The sequence below is a fragment of the Pristis pectinata genome, chromosome 12 (genome assembly GCF_009764475.1).
Source record: "Pristis pectinata isolate sPriPec2 chromosome 12, sPriPec2.1.pri, whole genome shotgun sequence".
In the NCBI taxonomy this organism is placed as follows: Eukaryota; Metazoa; Chordata; class Chondrichthyes; order Rhinopristiformes; family Pristidae; genus Pristis; species Pristis pectinata.
The window spans coordinates 19766712-19786820 of record NC_067416.1 but is presented as its reverse complement, the minus strand read 5'-3'; the positions used below and the strand labels follow the sequence as shown (position 1 = coordinate 19786820).

The following is a 20109-nucleotide window of genomic DNA, read 5'->3' as shown; positions in this document are numbered from 1 at the left end:
TCTGCCAGCTTGATCAAGTTTCCACCAACAGACACAACGTCACCTCTCCTCCCCTTTCAGCACTTTGAAGGGAATGTTCACTGGTTTGCTCTTCCACTCCAACCAACCATTCCCCATCCCATGGCACTTTCCCCATGCAACCATAGAAAATGCAACATTTGTCTTTTTATCTCTTCCCCTCACACCAGCTTGGGACACAAACTGAATCACTTCCAGAAGCAGTGATTCACTTCCATTTCTTCCAGTCTAGTGTACTGCATTGATTGCTCACGACGTGGTCTCCTTTACACTGGAGAAATCAAAAGCAGATGGAGTGATCGTTTTCGTGGACCGCTCATGTTCACTCCACAGGGCTGCTCCTAAGCATCCCATTGCCTGCTACTTTCATTCCCAGTTCCTCTCGTACACTGACCCATCTGTCCATGGCCTCCTGCATGGGTATAATGAGGCCTAATGCAAATTTGAGGAATAATACTTCATCATCCGGCTTCGAGTAACTGGCTTTCTCTGTATCCAAATTGGCCACTTCTGCTCTAAGACATCTATCTGTGACATTTGATTTAGTTTTTCTCTCTCGATTAGTGCACCCTGACCTGGTGGACATGTCCCACTACCCTGCTGTTTACAATGCATTACCCCTTACCTGTATTATCACCCTCTAACTGCCCCATTAACTCATTTGACTGGTGGACCGATACAACTTATCCCCAAGACAACTTGGCCTCATCCTATCACAGATATTTCCTTGTTCCTTTCCATCTCTCCCACCTTCTCAGCAACATTTTCAGTTTCTATAACAAAATTTAAAAAATAGATATAATTTCAATTTGGACAAGATTTGTGACATGGAAAAAAATTAAAATTGTTCCAATGTTTGTGTCACTCAAAATGGTCACTTCTCAGCACTTGCTGCTGATGCTGCTTCCCCTACACTTTCCCTTTAGTGACCAGAGTTGCCCAGTTGGGGTTCACCTTGCCCTGGGTCCAGGTACCAACCTCCACCTCCCAGTTAAAGGGTCCTTGACAGACGTAGAAGATCAATCACTAGCAAGTTACACTCCCTGCTTTTCCTCAAGAAGACCTGGAATATCTCCATGGAGACCCAGGTGAATTCATGGTGGGAGGGCAGATGTTGGAAATCTGAAATAAAAATAAATGCCGAAATAGAGAAATACCTGGCAGGTCATGCAGCATCTGTGGGAAGAGAAATCTGTGGGAAGAGAGTCGAGAATATCTTCAAGAGGCGGTGGCTCAAGAAGGCAGCATCCATCACTAAGGACGCTCACCATCCAGGACATGCTCCCTTCTCGTTACTACCATCAGGGTGGAGGTACAGGAGCCTGAAGACCCACACTCAATGATTCAGAAACAGCTTCTTCCCCTCCACCATCAGATTTTTGAATGGTCCATGAAAACATGAACACTCATTATTCCTTTTTAATCATAGTAATTTATAGTAATTTTATATCTTTGCACTGTACTGCTGCTGTAAAACAACTAATTTCACATTATGTAAGACTGTGATAATAAACCTGATTCTGATTCAGAGCATTTTCAGTCTTTATTATTCAATGTTTGATGGAACACAATTTGCACAATGTTAGTTCTTTGAATGCATACATCTTAAAAAGTGTTTATTATCGCTTAAAAAGCAACTATTTCCAATGTTTCTTTCCTTAGTATTCTAATTATTACACCCAAAAATACAAAATTCTTGCTCACTTAGACTTTTCCTATGGAGGAAGATACAAGCAGTATAAATGGCTAAGAAGGTCCAATACTGTGATTTCTTTGAGAGTTTCTCTTCTTCTGTCCTGCTGATGTTATTATGGGAGATGGAAGCTAATAGTGCAAGGTGTCAGGATGAAATGCGATTGAACTGGAGAAATGAACCTAATCAGCCAGTATCTTTTCCCTATGGCCTTTAATAAATGGCACTGCTATTTTGTTGGCTTTATCTAGAATGTAATCTCATTCTACAGTAATATACAAGATTTATATTAAGTGTTTTTCTCCATCTTCATGCCCCAGATACCATTCTCAGGGACCTGAAATATCACCCCCCCCCCCTGTTCTCTCTCCGCATAATCTGCCTGATATGCCAGATACCTACAGTGCATTTTGTTTTATTTCTGATTTCCAGCATACTCAATAGTTTGCATTTGTACTATGCTCAGGCATTAGCCTCAGCTGCTTCTCAACCAACCACTGCAGTGCAAACTTTAGATCACATTTCCACACAATAATATCTGGTGGTATGTGAAATAGGCTGGCAGGTATGCCCATATTAAATTCTAATATATTGAAGTCAAGATCAACCAATAGAACTAACATAAAATATGGCATCAATAGAAATATTTGCAAAATCATTGATTGAAAAGTGTGATGGAAAGCTGATTTCTCATTAATTCTTCAGAATAATTTCCAGTCACATGTTGGGAGCTGTATAAAATAAAAATTACTTTGTTGAAGTTGAGGCATTGATATGACAATTGGTCATGAGTCAAGCAGAAGATGTCAGCTACAACATGATTCAGAATGTTGTTCAGGCACAGCTATGGGTCTTTTTCCAAAGCACATTAGTGGCAAAAAGGAACTTTTATCTTTTAAATGTGGCCAGAGAAGGTTTACAATTGTCCACATGAAGTGCCCTTTGTTAGTTTTGGGCTGATAGATGCACATGTCTTTGCAACATCGATGGATAAATTGGCTTAAAATCAAGTCAATCTCTACGTACCTCTAATTTGTCAGCAGGCAATCAATTATTTGATATTTACTTAGTTTTCACACTCTGCAGGGAACGTATCAGGGCTGTCAATCATAGTGTACTCTGTTGAATCAACTCCAGATTGTGTACATAAACACTGATAGATAATAAAAGCATGAGCAATGCAAGTGATTTCTTTAATGCCTACTAGTGATTCAGCAGAAAGCCACACTTAACTGACTCTGTCTTCCTCTCATCTCTGATATTTCTCTTTTGTTCTTGGTACAGATTACTTGAGTTTCAACTATGTATTTTCAGTTAATTCTTGTGGACAGATTTAGCTTGTTTATACCTTCACTTCTTTCCATCATTATGTTTTCCAATTTGCTGTTTGCCCACTTTGCTTTTGCAAAGAGTCACTAGTCAGAGAGACTACATACCAATGTGTTACCAAACAATGGAATGGGATCATTAGTTTGCTAGATTTTTTTCTCCCTCTCTCATTTCTAACTCTGGGTTTATGTTGTTGCAAGAAATCAATTACTGTGAGGCCAAGGGACTATCTGGTTCAGAATGAGAAACATCCAAAGTGGGACCAACAAAAAGACTAACAGAAAGCATAAAGAATGAGACAGGAAAAACTTCCAAGCATGGATCCGATGGCAAAGCAAACAGAAATCAGAAAATAATCCATAGAATCCAGAAGTACAGTGAAAAATCAGGCAACTGAAGAGATGCCTGATTTCCAGGATGGAAAAGCAACGGATTGTTTGAAAAGCTAATTGCTATTTATATATATGTATATATATATATCCCTATTTTTCCATCATTATTCATTTGAGAAAGAAATTGTGAGCAGGACAAGTAACTGAGTCAAGTTTGAAAATAGAAGAAACAATGACCACTTTAGCCAGCCCATCTTGGATCCCATGTGCCTTAACTTTCTACAACAGCCTACCATGTGGGACCTTGTCAAATGCCTTACTAAAGTCCTTAATGACAACATCTACTGCCCTGCCTTCATCATTTTCCTTTGTTACGTCCTCCAGGATGAGAATATCAATAGCTGGATCAGCATTTGTAGATTATTGACCCTTATTCCTGTTCCTAATTACATGTTAACTGTTCTCTATTAAGGGTTAATTGTTAACAGAGAGCAGTTAATGTACCAAACTGGATAACAACAGCAGGTTTCCTTCCTAAAAGGACATTAATGAGCCGGATGGGTTTCTAAATAATTGCAACAGTTTTGTGATTACTATTACTTATAACTTTTCTTAATTCCAGATTTATTAAACTGCCTGAATTTAAATCCTGCAGCTGACCCTGGTGCCATAGGGGGATTAACGATACATCTCTGGATACAAGTCCAATAACTTAACCACTATGTCCCCATTTCCCCATATCTTGTTATCTGAAACAATTAACCAATGTCCCACATAGTGTGTCCAGGGGATAGATGTTAATTCTAGAATGAGAAACCACGTTGAATTTAATGGAAAGTTTTGGCTTTCTTCAGAGGGCTCCACTTTTGTTCCTCACCAAATTTTGCTCTTAGGGGCAGCTCACTTATTAAAGCATTGAAATAACATTGGGTTCATAAGATACCTATTAGCATACAGCGATGATACTCTTATCCAATTCATTCAAGGGTTTGGCAACACAAAATATAACCCTGCAAATCTTCTTTCATAACCAAGAAAAAACATATCTAGATTTCCTTTATATACACCTATTTCCTTTCAATTATGGTGTTGCTCTGAACACAAGGATGATTGTGTTGATTGATGGTTTCCGTTTCTGAATTATAATCCCACCAATCCTTTGCTCACTCAAGCGTAAATGGGAAATAAAAGAGTACTTGTGCACAAAAATTGTACAGATTCAAGACTATATGCAGTTATATGAAATGCAGGCTTAATACATCAGGGTAATGCAAATATGATGACAAACAGCACCATTTGAAATTTAAGTGAGTTCATTATAAATTCTGCTTAATTATTTGACAAAATGCGTGACAGAAAGCACTAAATTTACTCCCTAAGCTTGGCTCTTAACTCAATCAATAGAAACAGATGCTTTAAGATGAAAAATTGTAGGTACTGGACAGTTCCTCTGGGGATGACTACAATATCAGCTTTATGCAGAGGAATGTAGCAAAGGAGGCTTAATTAGAGAGGTTCACAATTAATTTCTGACTTTAGGAAAGTGATAGTGACCTAAACCAGGCTCCGAAGTCAGGGGCATTTTCACATAGGATTCAGGTCCCCATTTAGTTAGGGATATAATTAATATTAATGGATCATAGAAAGGAAGGTTAAAAGCTGGTTCAGCCCCATATGTTGTATCATGGTTTTAATAACATTATTAATTTGATGTTTGCAACTCTATCACCAGAAGCCAGATTGTTAAAGTCACTTCACACTGTAAAGTAACAAGTAATGTAGTGTAAGAGTAAGTTCTTCTGCTGATTTTCAAACATCAGCTATGAGTTAAGGCATGGATACGAGCTTGGATAAAATTTATCTATGTTCTTATACATGGATGGTCTTTTATTGTTCACCTTTTTAGATGGAGGAGGGGAAGGTGGTGATGGTTAGTGGAAGCATGAGACAGAAAATGAAACTAGTACTGAGCAAAAATCATTTCCAAACAGCACAATAAAAGGAATAAACAACATGGATGAAGCATATTCAGTAATAAGTTTCATTGGTTCAGAAAAGCCACAGGTACTTTTTCTTGGAAAATTGTACACAAGTTATGACTTTTATACATAATTTAATATTTCAGCTTCGCCCATTTAATACAGGACATGGCAAAGAATGACAAATCCTTTAAGAACAGAGTGAAGACAAGTACATAGATCCTCAATCTACACTTCAAGGGGACAACCAAATTGGTTAACAGCCAGGGACACCTTCTGCTGGCTCCCCAGCAATTATTTTGTAGAGGTGAAACCTCTATTGTTGATACGCCAGGAGTAAAGACTTTTTAATTGAAGAGAATCAACATCCCAGCCTTTCATTGGATCAAGCATGGAATGACTGTGGATGCACCCAGTGAGAGCAGCTTTGTTCTCCAATAACAAACAGAGGTCGAGTCCAGTGGATGATCCAGACAGTGATAATGGGATAAGTTTTCTCAAGCCCTTAAGAATAAAACTTTCAAAAAATGCAGACAGTATACTGTATTCAAGCAACTGAGAGAGGTCTAGGCACTAGTTTTGCCTTAAGGGATCTTGGGGTGCAAGTCCATAGGTCCGTGAAAGTAGCAACACAAGGAGATAGAGCGGTAAAGAAGGCCTACAGCATGCTGCCCTTCATCAGTCGGGGTGTTGAGTATAAATGTTGGGAAGTCATGTTGCAGCTGTATAAAATTTTGGTTAGGCCACATTTGGAGTACTGTGTGCAGTTCTGGTTGCCACACTATAGGAAGGATGTGGAGGCTTTGGAGAGGGTGCAGAAGAGGTTCGTCAAAATGTTGTCTGGATTAGAGAGTATTAGCTATAAGGAGAGGTTGGATAAACTTGGATGGTTTTCTCTGGAGTGGTGGAGACTGAGGAGTGACCTGATATATAAAATTATGAGAGGTATAGATTGGGGAGATAGTCAGACTCTTTCTCCCCAGGATGAAAATGTCAGATTCTAGAGGGCATAGCTTTAAGGTGAGAGGGGGCAAGTTTAAAGGAGTTTTACGAGACAAGTTTTTATTTACATGAAGTTTAATCTGACATCACGGTAGGCACAGGCATCGTGGGCTGGAGGGCCTGTTCTATGTTCTGTTAAGACAACTCAAACCAAGAGGCAAAGGTCAAATGGAAACCTTGTAAGAGCGCCCCCCCCCCCCCCCCCGAAGGATTTGTAACTTGACTGAGAACAGGATTTGAATGGGCAGCTTTATTTGTGTAGAGGCTTCTCATTTTGTACAGTACACTTTCCATCAACAAATGTAAAAAATGAGCAGCATTCTGTAACAAACGGCAAAGCAGAAAAAAATACTTAAACCAAGCATAACCAATAAAGACCTTTATTGACAACACAAGTCTAACTCTTAAGACAGACATTGCCTAAATGCCAGGGCAGGAGGCAGTAGCACCTCATTAGTGGGACAATTTTCCACTGGACTTTTCCTAGTGCAATCCAGAGAGATGTTTTGTGCAGAGCTGTTTGACATTCACACTGTTAAAAATGTTTCAAATAAAGCCAGGTGCAGCCAACTGATGCAGACAAAGATTCAGCTGCAGTCTTGTTCAAGGCAAATAATTAGCATCAAATTTTCTTTTGTTGCATATTGGAGCAGAACAGAGAAAACTTACCCTGATATAAGTGCACTTCTCCTTAAAATATTTAACAGCATATAAACCTTGGCTACAAAGCCCAGGTATCAACGGGCATTATTCACAGTGCAGTTCAAAATTGATCCTTCTCCTAAATTTCACTTGAAACTTTTTAACTGGAGATGAGTGGAGTGTACACAAACTACCCAAACTCAGATTTCCCAGTAGGTGGTGAGATAGAAAAATCGCCAATCTAATCCATTGAATAGAGAATTTCTACCTTCTCACTCTCCCAATGTAGCCCTGGCAGAATAATACTGGAATGCATGTAAAGTAACCTGCTGATAGGAAAAAATATTCATACAAATGGAAGAAAAAAAATACACCAACAATCAGCCTCTTGACTTAGATCAAGTTGGCACTTCAACATTTGAACTTCATGGTATGTCTGCGCTGTAGAAAACATGGACAGTGAGGGTTGAAGGAGGGAAAGAATACAGCTGTGTTCCCATGTTTGTTTCACAGTCCACCTCATCCTGATGGTGAGTAACTTGGCTACCACATTCTGATATCCAGTAGAAAAAAGGCTGCACCAACACCTTAAATTTTCCAGGCCCATGCGAGCAAAATTAGATTTCAATTTTACCATTACTGAGTGAAGATTAGGTAACTGCAAGAGAATTGGTGCCAATAATGATAATCTCAACATCATGAAGTGAAATTTCTGGCTGAGTCATTGCTTACACTGACATTTGAAGTAAAGCAGATTACAATAAAATCAAGAAAAAAAAGTATGAAAAGATGCATCAAGGAAATACATGAAATAAACTTTACAACTTCAGGATCATCTCAGCTTGTAATCAACAAAGAATTATATCCAAGCTGTAGATATCTCCTGATGACATTTTGCAGTAGAAATATCAACAGGATTATAAGCTATTAACTAGAGACTGCATTTATCCAGTAAATACCCAATATCTTTGTTGTTTTATTCATAAAGGCAGGAGACCCAGCTCCATTTAAGGTTCAATTTCTTCAGTGACAACATTTATTATCACATCTCTATTGCCTCGACGGACAACAATTGACAAGGATGGATCCTTTTTAATTGCTTCACTGACATCACTGGAAGAAGTTATCAAATGATTATTGATACTAATAATCACGTCATTATCCTTCAGGCCACCACTAGAAAGGGAAAATAGAGAGAACAGTCAACATCCTGCATATTAAAATAACCTCAGTGATAATTTACTGTTCTCTAGACACCACATTTCACCAACTAAAATGGAAAAAAAAACTAATGCCGGTAATCTTAAGTAAAATCCAAAAATGCTGGAAATATTTATTAAGTAATGACATCTCTGGAGAACAAAGCAGGTTTAACATTTCAGTTCAATGACCTTTCACTGGAACCAGGAAAAGTTAGAAATCAAACTTATTTTCATTTATAAAGATGGGTGGAAAGAACAAAGAGGTGTGCTGGCGTGACAGACAAACTGATACTTGCTAAGTAGTTTCTGCATTCTGGATTATTTTAACCGGACCTCTGCTTCTGCCACACAATATATCTCTAACTAGTAGAAGATGATGTTACACAAATTCAAAAAAAGTAGGAAGATCTATCATGCCAGCTTATCCTAGCTATTCTAAAAGGTCTCACCAATAAGACCCCCGCTGTCTCTTGAACAGTGATAGAGTTTTATTTTCCTACTTCCCTACCCAGAAATTTATTGCACATGATGGTCACTCTTCACACAAGTGAGAAAGAACTTTGATTGAATTTAAAACAAATCTCTTCTTTTGTTTGACCCTGTGTCTAGTTTATACTAATGGCTTCAAGTGGGAAGTTCAATTTAGATTTATAAACAGTACCAATTAGGTATCTGGCAACTAAAGAACTAAACAGCAGAGCTACTTAAAATGATGAAGGTGCCCTTTGAACATGAAAGGTGATTCCTTTTGACAAGTAGCCAATTTTATGGAACATTAGAAAATTCTGGAGGCTCTTAAAGGGCTAAAGTTTCTTAAGGTAGAGGGGCAGGACTTTTTCCATTAACAAAAGATAAACTAGCCATAGAGCTGATTCCAGATGTCTGTGACCTGTGCAAGTTCCAGCGGAGTTCATAGGCTTTCAGGTGCAGCTGTAGAGATTCTGGTGAAGCAAATTAACTGCAGAGGTGGTTGTTTTCCAAATGGCTGTGGATGATAAACTGGCAAATGGACATGGCATCCACATTAATTCATTTTCCATTTTTGCCAGAACCCAGCTGCATTGTCATGGGGAATGTGATAATCTTCTTGAATGTTCTGGCAGGAATCCCTTCAAATCTTTTGTCCTTTGTGGATTGCAAGGACCCTCTCTTTGCATCGGGACCATAAATTTTTCATTCACCCACCTGCCTCAGATCTTTATGAATGAACAGAGAGTACTTCCATACTGGCCCTTTCAATTTGTACTGAAAACTCTCAAAAGCTGCTTCTACACCTGAATCTCCCTTTTGGACATCTTCCTATCATCATGAATAATATAACAAGTTTGCTGATTACTGCTGAAACCTCCTGGCAAGGAAACTTGCACATTTCACGCAGAAAAATGGCAACAATCTACAAAATCCTTACAGAGGTCAGAACCAAGATCACTGGTGAATGCAGAGCAGTCAGCATTGGAGATGAGGAGACTGGAGGCCCGGCACAGAAGCTTTAACTTGTTTTTTATCTGACATGGGACCTGTGGGTAGTGTTCCCTGATGAATGGAGATACAGGGTAACAAAGAAAAGGAACAATGTATAGTCCTTTCAGTCAGATATTGGGTGTGATAATTTGACAATTGTGTAGCAGTGAACTGCTACAGCATATCCTTGGAAATGCACCAGAATGCTTTCCTCTTTCCACAGAAACAACCATTTGACTCAGACATTTCAATGCCCTTGATTAAGAATTACTGTATAATAGCTGTATAGTACTATTCCCAAACAGACAAATCAAACTCCAATGCAAAACTGAGGTTACTCAGGGAAAAAAAATCTTTTTTTGTTTAAATAGTGTCCTGGATATTCTGACATGCATTAAACTTGCATTTACCCTGTTGTTTCTTATGGCAGTTCCCACTCTGGCTTCTTCAAATGCTGGGGTCCAGAGGAAAAATAAAATTCACCCTAGTCCCAAGAACTGATGGTTAAATGACAAATGGTATATTGATGAGAAACTTAATGGCCCTTTTTTTATTTTGTCAGCTTTATTTTCATTTAATCTTTTTTATCTTAAAGCATACTTTGTCGTACATTTGTATGCAAGAAACATTTGACATCTTTCTTGAACAGAGTACTAAAAATAGCCACTGAAAATGTTCAACATTGAGAAAACTTGCACTCGTAATACATTCCAAGCACAACAACTTAGCTTGATAAGTTTCGAGGACAAAGGTATTTATTGTAATAGCCAATGGCAAGTGAAAGTAGATTTCCTTCTAATATTGCTTTAGAACAAAACTGATTCCATCACAATGAACTTTAAATTATTTTTTCCAGCTTACACAGTTAATTGGAGTGATTACATTTACTCCACATAAAACAATAACTTAATGGAAATCAGAAAGATTCATTAACTGCTTTGGAATGTGTTAGAATTATACAAGCTTAAGCACAGAAAAATGCCATTTGACCTAATAAAAAGAGAAAATGCTGGAAACACCCAGCAGATCAAGCAGCGTCTGTGGAAAGAGAAACAGAATGTTTCAGGTCTGAGACCTCTTGTCAGAATTGGGAAGCAGAGAAAACGAGTTAGTTTTAAGATGCAGAGAGGATAGGGGAAGGATGGAGAAGACAGAGGGAATATCTCTGATGAAGCCAAGGTTGCCATGGAGGTAAGCTGTAAACAAAATCATTTGGTCAATGGGTAAATGGGGGCAGTTAGGGAGGGAGAACATAGTCCTTTATTCACAAAAATCTATGAAAAGAGGGCAGTTAAGGAGTGAGAACACAGACAGAAGAACTTCAGAATTACAAAATGCGGGACAGCCCTGCAGATCAGGCTGCATTGATGGTGTGTTTCTTTCCCTCACTCTCTAATTTACTGGTCACTTGGATAGATTTGCTGGAGGTGGGAGAGAAGGAGGAAAGGTATGTATTTAGAGCTATGGACTAGGGAGTATTCTTAGAAGTTTGATCTACTGAGCAAGGACAAAGCAGTGACACATTAGAGGCAGCCGACTGAGTGGTCTCAGTCTTAGTGACCAAAGTCACTTTGTGCTATCATTAAAGTCTGAAAAAGTTAGATCTGTATAACTTTAGATTTTAGAAGAATGAGGGGCGATTTTATTGAAACATTCAAGGGGACATGACAATGTAGATGTTGAAATGCTTCCAATTATAGGGAAGTCATGAATAGTTTCATAGGACATAGTTTCAAGATAAGGGGGCAGTCATTTAAAATTGAGGTAAGTAAGAATTTCTTCTCGCAGAGGATGTGAATCTCTGGGATTCTCTACCCCAGCTGGTTGTGGAGGCTAGTTCACTAGAAGTATTTAAAAAGGAGATAGATTAATTTTTTGAAAGGTTGGAGAATTGAGGGCTATGTGGAATTGGCACAGAAGAGGAATTGGGGCCTGGGGCAGATCAGTCATGAGATTTTATGGAAGGGCCAGGTGGACGAGAACTTGGGGACATAGCCTCAAGATTTGGGGGAATGGATTTAGGATGGAGATGAGGAGGAACTTCTTTTCCCAGCGAGAAGTGAATCTATGGAATTCTCTGCCCAGGGAAACAGTGGAGGCTACCTCATTAAATATATTTAAGACACAGTTAGATAGATTTTTGCATAGTAGGGGAATTAAGGGTTATGAGGTAGATGGTACCGAGTCCACGGGCAGATCAGCCATGATTTTATTGAATGGCGGAGCAGGCTTGACAGGCCAGATGGCCTACTCCTGCTCGTATTTCTTATGCCTACACCTGCTCCTATTTTCTTGTGTTCTTCTGTCCTTTGAGATACTGGTCGCTCCTTAATATCTATCTCCAATCACACATTTGGTCATCTGTCCTTATATTTACGTTCTTGTGTCAGTAGCAAAGTCTACTTGATAAGGCTCCTGGAACTTTTAGTACATTAGAGCCAGTATATTACTGCAAGGTGTCATGGTGTTGCATCATACTATCCAATTTCTCCAATGATTTTTACTCACTTTGAAATATAATTAAACTGAATTGTCACAAAATCTCTGAGTACATATTACAGGATTGAAAGGAATGCACGTCAGAATCTGGAAATGCTCACAACACAGCAAATGGTTTCCATTCCTTACAAACCAAATGAAATTGCATTTTCTTTTCATTCATATTCATCTTTAAAAGTGACCTATGTGAATGTACTTGGGAAGTTGAAAGAAATATTATTTTAAATCAAATTAAAGTGTGAAGAAATACCGTATAATAAATGCATAGACAGACAAATCAAACTCCAATGAAAAAATATAACCAATGTTTCCTAATGTGTCTCAGATATTCTGCCATGAACTAAGCTTGCATCCAGCCTATCATTTTCTTTTATTGTGGTTTCCATTTTGGCCTCTTCAGCCATCTCAGAACCCACACAGCAGACATGAGAGCAAGTCATCATTGATGCTCAGGAACTGCTTATGAAGAAGTTTCCTGACATTTTAATGCTAGCCTTTCTGATATGATGCAGATGACCTTTACAGGAAATACAAGAGATGTGCATGGGATTGTGGAGTCAGAAAATTTATCCTGAAAGCCTGAAACTCCCACACACTCCTTGATATATTAATAGCATTGCACAGAGGAGGTTTCATTTTCAACAGTTCACAAGAGATATCATGATAAATTGCTGACTTTTTAACCGTGAAAATCTCTGCTCAGCACATGCCTAATTTTAAACGGCTCTGTATACTTCAGCACCATCTGTTTCATTTTACTGTAACTTTGTCTATACAAACAAACAATTTCCAAAATGTTGTTTGGGATGATGCTGTCTATCTTCCATCACATTAGAGAGATATCATTGGGTAAGGATTAGGGGAAATACAGGAGCTCATGTTATTTTAAAACTGCGACAACAGGGGAAGAATTGCTTTGGTCACCACTTGAGAAAACAGGCAAATGCAGATGGGAATGTTTCTGCAACCTCACTCTGTAAGGTGATCAAAATAATTAGTTATTTCTGTATTTAGGGCTCTGTTTTTTCTCGAACAAAGATCCAACCAGTTCCTCTCTACTGATATGTACTAAATATTCTGACTCCACAATCCCATGTACTGTCCTCTGATTCTTTTGATTCCTCCCACCTTCTACAAATCAAAGCTGTAGCCATGGGCCCTTGCATGTTCCAAACCTTCTCTGACACCACTCCCCAGCTCTTTCTCCACTACAGCAATGACTGCATTGATGCTGCCTCCCACACCCATGCAGGCCTTGTCAATTTCATCAACTTCACTACCAACTTCCACCCCACCCCCAAATTCACTTGGATTGTTTCCAACACCTCTCTTACCTTTCTTGATCTCTTTGTCTTCATCTCAGGAGACAAACTATCCACTGACATTTGCTACAAACCAAGTGACTCCCAGTAGGAGGTGGACTCAAGAGAGCCATGGGAATTGGTGGTCTTATATTGGTAGTTAACCTCTCACCTGAGATGTGGTGCTATTCCATGACCTTGTGCAGGGCCAGTTCAATGCAAGCTCAAGGAACAGTACCTCATCTTCTATGGCATATTACAACCCAATGAATTAATTAGTTTAACAATTTCAGGTAAATGCCACTTTTCCTCCTCACAAATGTGGTAGTTCCTTTGTTTCAGTTTTTAATGTTCCAATCTGTCCCTGTATCATTTTATTCCAACCACTGGATTTTGAAGTAACTGTGACCTTGACAACTTTGGTCTGCACCCTATTACAGACATTCACTCTGTTCTCTCTACCTTCCCCTCCCTTCTCACTTCTCCAATCCTGAAGAAGGGCCCCTGACCCAAAGTGTCAACTCCTCTTCTCTTCCTACTGATGCTGCCTGACCTGGTGAACACTTCCAACGTTCTCTGGTTTTGGTTTGGATTCCCAGCACTCGCAGTTTTTATTTTCTAAAATGTACAAAATCCGTTTCCTGGACTTACCTGGAAGCAGGTGTACGTGGAAGAACCTCGATGATATAGGCTCCAGAATTAACATCTGGGAAATAACTCTGACGTTCCCTCAGTTCCTTGGCAAGGCTAGAGGAACAAATATGACTCAGCAAAACTTGTTTGAATCCAAATGAAAATCTGCATCAAATTTCCTGATCTTTGTGACAACATATGGTTTTATCAACGTGGAACCACAATAAGTGTTTTCCACTATAAGATATTAAATTCATCAGGATCCAATAACTGGAAGCTATTTATTTTGTATGTTATACATTATTTTCCAAAATTACTAGGATGAGAAGCCAACAAATCCCAGTACCTGATGTCCTACATGCTAAGATTCCAAAGAGGTGGTTACAGATAGTGAATGCATTGGTGGCATTTCTCAAAATTCCCTACATTCTGGCAAAGTCCCAGCGGATTGGAAAATAACAAATGTAGCAACTTTACTATTAAAGAAAGGAAGGAGAGAGAAAATAGGAAACAATAGATCAGTTAGCCTCATAAGAGTTTTCAAGAACATGCTGGGATTTGTCAAATCTAATAAGAGGCTTTTGAGAAAGTTACAGGAGGAGAAATCCAATGGAATAGTTTATGTGAATTCTCAGAAAAGTATTTGATAAGATATTCCATAGGATTGCAGGTAAGATATCGGCAAAGATAGAAGCTTGATAAGGACAGAAAATAGTAGGATTAAACAGCTAACTTTCAGATTGGCAAACTCTCGGTAATGGACCAACTGCCATTTACAGCCTATATCACTGACACAGAGGTGTTGTATCATTTCCTTTCACCTATGTTTTCCAAGGAAATGGAATGAATTTCAGAGGCAGAGTACTGAGTGCCAATGCTGCTGTGCTGTGTGTTTAGTACCATTAACCAGATATGAATTTCAAAGCAAAAAGTTTAAAATTGTGAGGAATTACTAGAAGTTGTGTATGGAGGATCAAAGGGTGCCAGTAAATGAAACACAAAGTTAATATTTAGACAAATAAAGAACATAGGAAGACAAGTGCTATTTTATTCTTTACTATGGGGAATTGGAGGATAAAAGCAAAAGCTTTTGCCGCAATTGTGCACGAGTCACCACAGCTGCTTTTCCTTCTTAATGACTACTCAGAATCAATTTATTTTATAAATTTTGAAGAGGGCTTTGATATACATACATTCATATGATCCTAACTTTGTTATAAACATCCCAGTAAATCTTATTGTTTAAACAACACGTATTTTTCTGATTGGTCACAGTTGCAGTCTAAATAAACCCAGCAATGATTGCTTCTCATCCCTAAAACAGTGCCTCCAACCCTCCCTGGGCCCTCTCCCCTTCCTCATCTATATGTTATGTTTTGGCACTGGAAAATCATCCTTGGCACACCACAAACCACAAGTTCCAAAGAGGAATTCAAAAGAAACTCCTCTATCCAAAGGAGAATGAGGATATGGAACTAGCCACCACAGGGAGTAGTTGAAGCAAATAGTATTGAGGCACTTAAGGAGGAGTTGAAAAGCACATGAGAGAGAATGAAAAAGAGTGTTAGACTTTGATGGATTTAGAAGAGGAAAAATAGGAGGGTTGAGTACAGAATAAACACTGGATATGGACTGGTTTGTCCACTCCACTCCCTGGTCGCTGCCTCATGTTGAATAAGATTGTTCACAACCTTGCTATCATGAATAATTGAGCTGATCTGAGCTTCTGAACTTATAACATCTCCATTATACAGACTGACCCCTTGCATCTCCGCAATATTGTCACTCTTTCCTTTCCTCAAAACTCTTCTCCATGCCTTATTTTCCTTCAGACATGATTAATCCAATGCTCATCCCACCAGATCCCCCCCACTCTCCTTAATCTTCAGTCCATTTAATACTCTACTGCCCATTTCCTATCCTCCTATCCTCTCAAAGACCACACCAAAACTAAACTACAAAATCCTCTCCCAAGTAATACCTTGTCCCTTACTTTCTCTCCAAAAAATTTGCTTTCAGATTTTGTTCAATTAATTGGCTGCAACCGTTACATCCTAGCGTTCAGTTAAATGCTATTTTCTTGCCAGTGCTTCCAGCATGAGAAGGGTTAACCAACAAAATTCCACACACAACTGAACATTGATTTCAGTGTCAGCCACTGCTAGGATGTGCAAATCCTGAGTGTGTGACAGGAGTGCCGAACAGCTATCCAATCCAATAGTGACATTCTTACCAATGCTGTCAACAGGAAGTAGCCATCAATGACAAGAACTCATACTTAATCCCACCATCACTTAGGATTTTGCAGCTGTGTATTCCAAACTACAATTGTAGCCTGTGTCTAGTTGACAACAGAGCAGCAATCGAAGTAAATACTTCAAGATTCATATTATGAACCTTTGACATGACCAAATAAGTCTACAGTTTACATACCCAGGGGTAAGTGTAATCATTCTAACTCCAAGATATCTTTTTTTTGTTGGAGTTTGCCCTGCAACAGAAAACAAAATAAATGTACTTGAAAAAAAGGCACTTAAGCTCAATCAGCTTTCTAAACACATTTCACATGACCATTTGTCTTTTGAATGTACTTGACAGAGTTTTATTAGGGTTGTGGAAAATAACCACTAGTTCGGAAACTTTAACAAAATGTATTTTTAAGACTAAACAAGTACCAGGAGAATGTAACTGTAAGTTCAGGACTTTGAAGAGGTAACTGCGTTCAGACACTTTGCCAAAACCGTAAACTTGCTGTCACATTGTCCTAGTAAATTAGTCATAATGTTCTGCTGCTGAACTCTGCAACAAATCCAGCAGTGGAGCACAAACTAGCTGGAGTTCCCCAGCATCTGTACTGGCGAATTTGCTTGTGGTTCTTGTGCCAGATCACCGGAAGGGAGATCTTATGGCTGTGGGGAAGAAGCATTTGAATAAGGAAAGTTGTACATTTTTATTTAGAACATAGAACACTATAGCATAGTACAGGCCCTTTGGCCCACAATGTTGTGTCAACATTTCATCCTGCTCTAAGAGCTATCTAACCCTTCCCTCCCACATAGCCCCCTATTTTTCTATCATTCATGTGTCTATCTAAGAGTCTCTTAAATGTCCCTAATGTATCTGCCCCCACAACATCTGCCGGCAGTGCGTTCCACGCACCCACCACACTCTGTGTAAAAAACTTACACCTGACGTCCCCCTTATACCTTCCTCCAAGCATCTTAAAATTATGTCCCCTCACGTTAGCCATTGTCGCACTGGGAAAAAGTCTCTGACTGTCCATTCGATCTACGTCTCTTAGCATTTTATACACCTCTATCAAGTCACCTCTCATCCTCCTTCTCTCCAAAGAGAAAAGCCCTAGCTCACTCAACCTATCCTCATAAGATTTTCATCTATAGTGATCTTAATTATTTAAAGTGTGTTTCATTTAATTTGTTACTTTATTCAATTTTTTTTAAATTATATTTTTATTACCACTTTAATAGTTTTTTTAATACATCTTATGTCAGTTTCATTTAGAAGCACTGAAAATACTTGACAGCTACAACAGATGGCAATCCTTGGGGTGAGGCTACGGCAAACGTCAAAGGTTTTGCAACCATTTTGTGGGCAGGGCTAGGTCTGCCCTAGCCACACGATGGCAGTTACACACGCAAAGCCCTGAAGCCATTGACAGCCTCACCGTTCAGCATGAATAATTGCTTTTCAGCAACAAATCTCCAGATACAAACTGGGCACGAGCACAACTAACGTGTGCTTCTGTGCGAGTGTGGGTGGCAAGCCACACTCAGCAAAGTCCAAACAGCTGAAGGAGTTCTGACGCAATGACTTTAAGTGGGCAACTACAAATGGAAATGTATCACCCTTTCACAAATCATTCCAGCTCATACTTGACTACCTTTAAGGTTTGTTCAATTTGTTTTCAATACATCTAGCAATGGAAGGTTGTGAGTCAGACTACTTTCTTAGAATTTTCCCACAGGGTGCTCTTTCAGACACATTCTTAATTGCAGGACATCTATGTTAATGCCTGTGCTTTTGCTTTTGTTGTGATTTTAATAGTAATGAAATAAGGGACAATACAGCTTCCTGCCATTAATAAATTCCTGACAACAATTTCAATGATCACAAATATGCACAGTCCCTACCTTAGCTGTCTCGGTCCTATTGTTCAGTTTGTCTGTGCACGCGTTAGAAATCTAAGCCATTACTTTTCATTTGAAGGCATTCTTCAAAATTGGCAACGAGTAGTCAATTCCCACTAAAAGTGGACTGATTTTCATTGTTTATAATATCCTATGCAGTGCAAGTAACTATGAGCTGAAGTATTGAACACTGCGTTCCAACAGAAAGTGGAAGATCTAGCTTTAAACCCTGATAGCAAAGTCTCAGATAAGGCAATAATTGCACCAAATGAAATAACAATTTTGTGACCGACAGCACTAGTTGCTGACAAATAATCTCAGTAAATATTTGATGTTCTGATTATGTTCTGAATCCATAAAGCCACAATAAATTAAATTTTTTAAAAAACTACCATAATAGTACATACAACCCAACAACTAAACCCATGTGAGGTGAACTGTTTTGTTATTCTTAATGCAATGAGCCCCGCGCCAAGGATTACATAAAGTGTACAAAATTGATTTATGAATTCTTGGGTCTGTGGCAGAATCCCCTCTTACTTCCAATTTTTGTTCAGAATTCCCCAAATGGATAGAATTGCCAATCACCTCACAAAACAGCATGCCAGCACACAACCTTAATATAACTAGTACTTATTAGAACATTTTAAAATCAAGTTCCACTGGTGCAGTCTAAGTCTGATACAATTTACTAAAGCAATAAAGAATAAAAAATCTAAATTCAACATACCTTTCACTTGTCGGTCATGAGATTCAACTAGAAATTGCCGGATTTTGTCTGATGGAATTGCAAATGATATTCCTGCAGTCACCTTCAGGGTGTTAATGCCAACAACTTCACCATCCTAAAAGGAACAGAGTACAAAAATTGCCATTACGCAATTTAAGAATAATTTCTCTTAGACAGAGAATATGCAATTAGAAAGGTGAACTGATGCAAGATATAGTTATGAAATTTATTTTCAAAACTCAAGTAATGCATAAGGTATAACAATACAAACCCTTCCGACTTAAACCGTGGCTTTGAAAAGGCAGTGCTGCACAGACATCTTTTGCTGCTGGCATGTTAGTACAGGATTAGGTTAGAAATCTCAGAATGTGGATAGTGGTTAGTGTGAAAATAGACCTAAGAAGAAAAAAAAATTAAGTTTAATATAGACCAGCACAGAAGACAGATTTAAAAAGCTCTTACCAAATTCACCAATGGTCCACCTGAGTTTCCAAACTATGGAAGAAAACAAATCATTTTCAGCTCAAAACATGGTCTACGGGAACTTTAATGAAAACTTAACTCGTGACGAGAACGTCTGTGCAAAACATACATTGATAATTGCATCTGTCTGAATGTAATCGATGTCAGAATTTCGAAGCCCCAATTCCTTTCCTCCTCGCTGAGTCGTGCTCACTATTCCAGTCGTCACCGTGTTTTGCAGTGAAAATGGACTTCCAATGGCAACCACAAACTCCCCTGGCCTCAGGTCTGTGGAGCGACCTAGCAACAGCACCGGCAGTTTTACCTAGCAACAAATGGCATAAATATTACAGTACGTTTCGTTACATTTCAGTGTATGTAGTGCAAATCATTTATATGATCATGGGTTCTAACAATGAAACAATAAATAAATTGACAGAACCTCTTCAAGAGAGGTATGTCTAATTTCTCAGCAAATTATTTTGCAGTCCATTTTTTATGAAGTCAACAAACCAGAGCAGGTAGCTTGGAAATAAAGTGATTTTAATACGTCCTGTAGCATGGAATATCTAAATGGTAAGTTCATAGAACAGTACAGCACAGAACAGGCCCTTCAGCCCACAATGTAGTGCCGAGATAGCTAATCCCTCCTACCTACAGAATGTCCATATCCCTCCA

General features: G+C 38.8%; 1 protein-coding gene across 1 annotated transcript in view; it reads right to left on the bottom strand.

Moving 5' to 3' along the window:
• Positions 1-6719: 6719 nt before the first annotated feature.
• Positions 6720-20109, bottom strand: part of htra1b (HtrA serine peptidase 1b) — a 45496-nt gene continuing 32106 nt past the window's right edge. Inside the window, exons 5-10 of the mRNA XM_052027655.1 lie at positions 19562-19756; positions 19432-19464; positions 18970-19084; positions 16525-16582; positions 14110-14205; positions 6720-8171 (exon numbers count right to left, since the gene is read on the bottom strand). Coding sequence (XP_051883615.1) covers positions 8003-8171; positions 14110-14205; positions 16525-16582; positions 18970-19084; positions 19432-19464; positions 19562-19756 — 666 coding nt within the window. The 3' untranslated portion in view covers positions 6720-8002. The remainder of the gene's footprint in view (positions 8172-14109; positions 14206-16524; positions 16583-18969; positions 19085-19431; positions 19465-19561; positions 19757-20109) is intronic.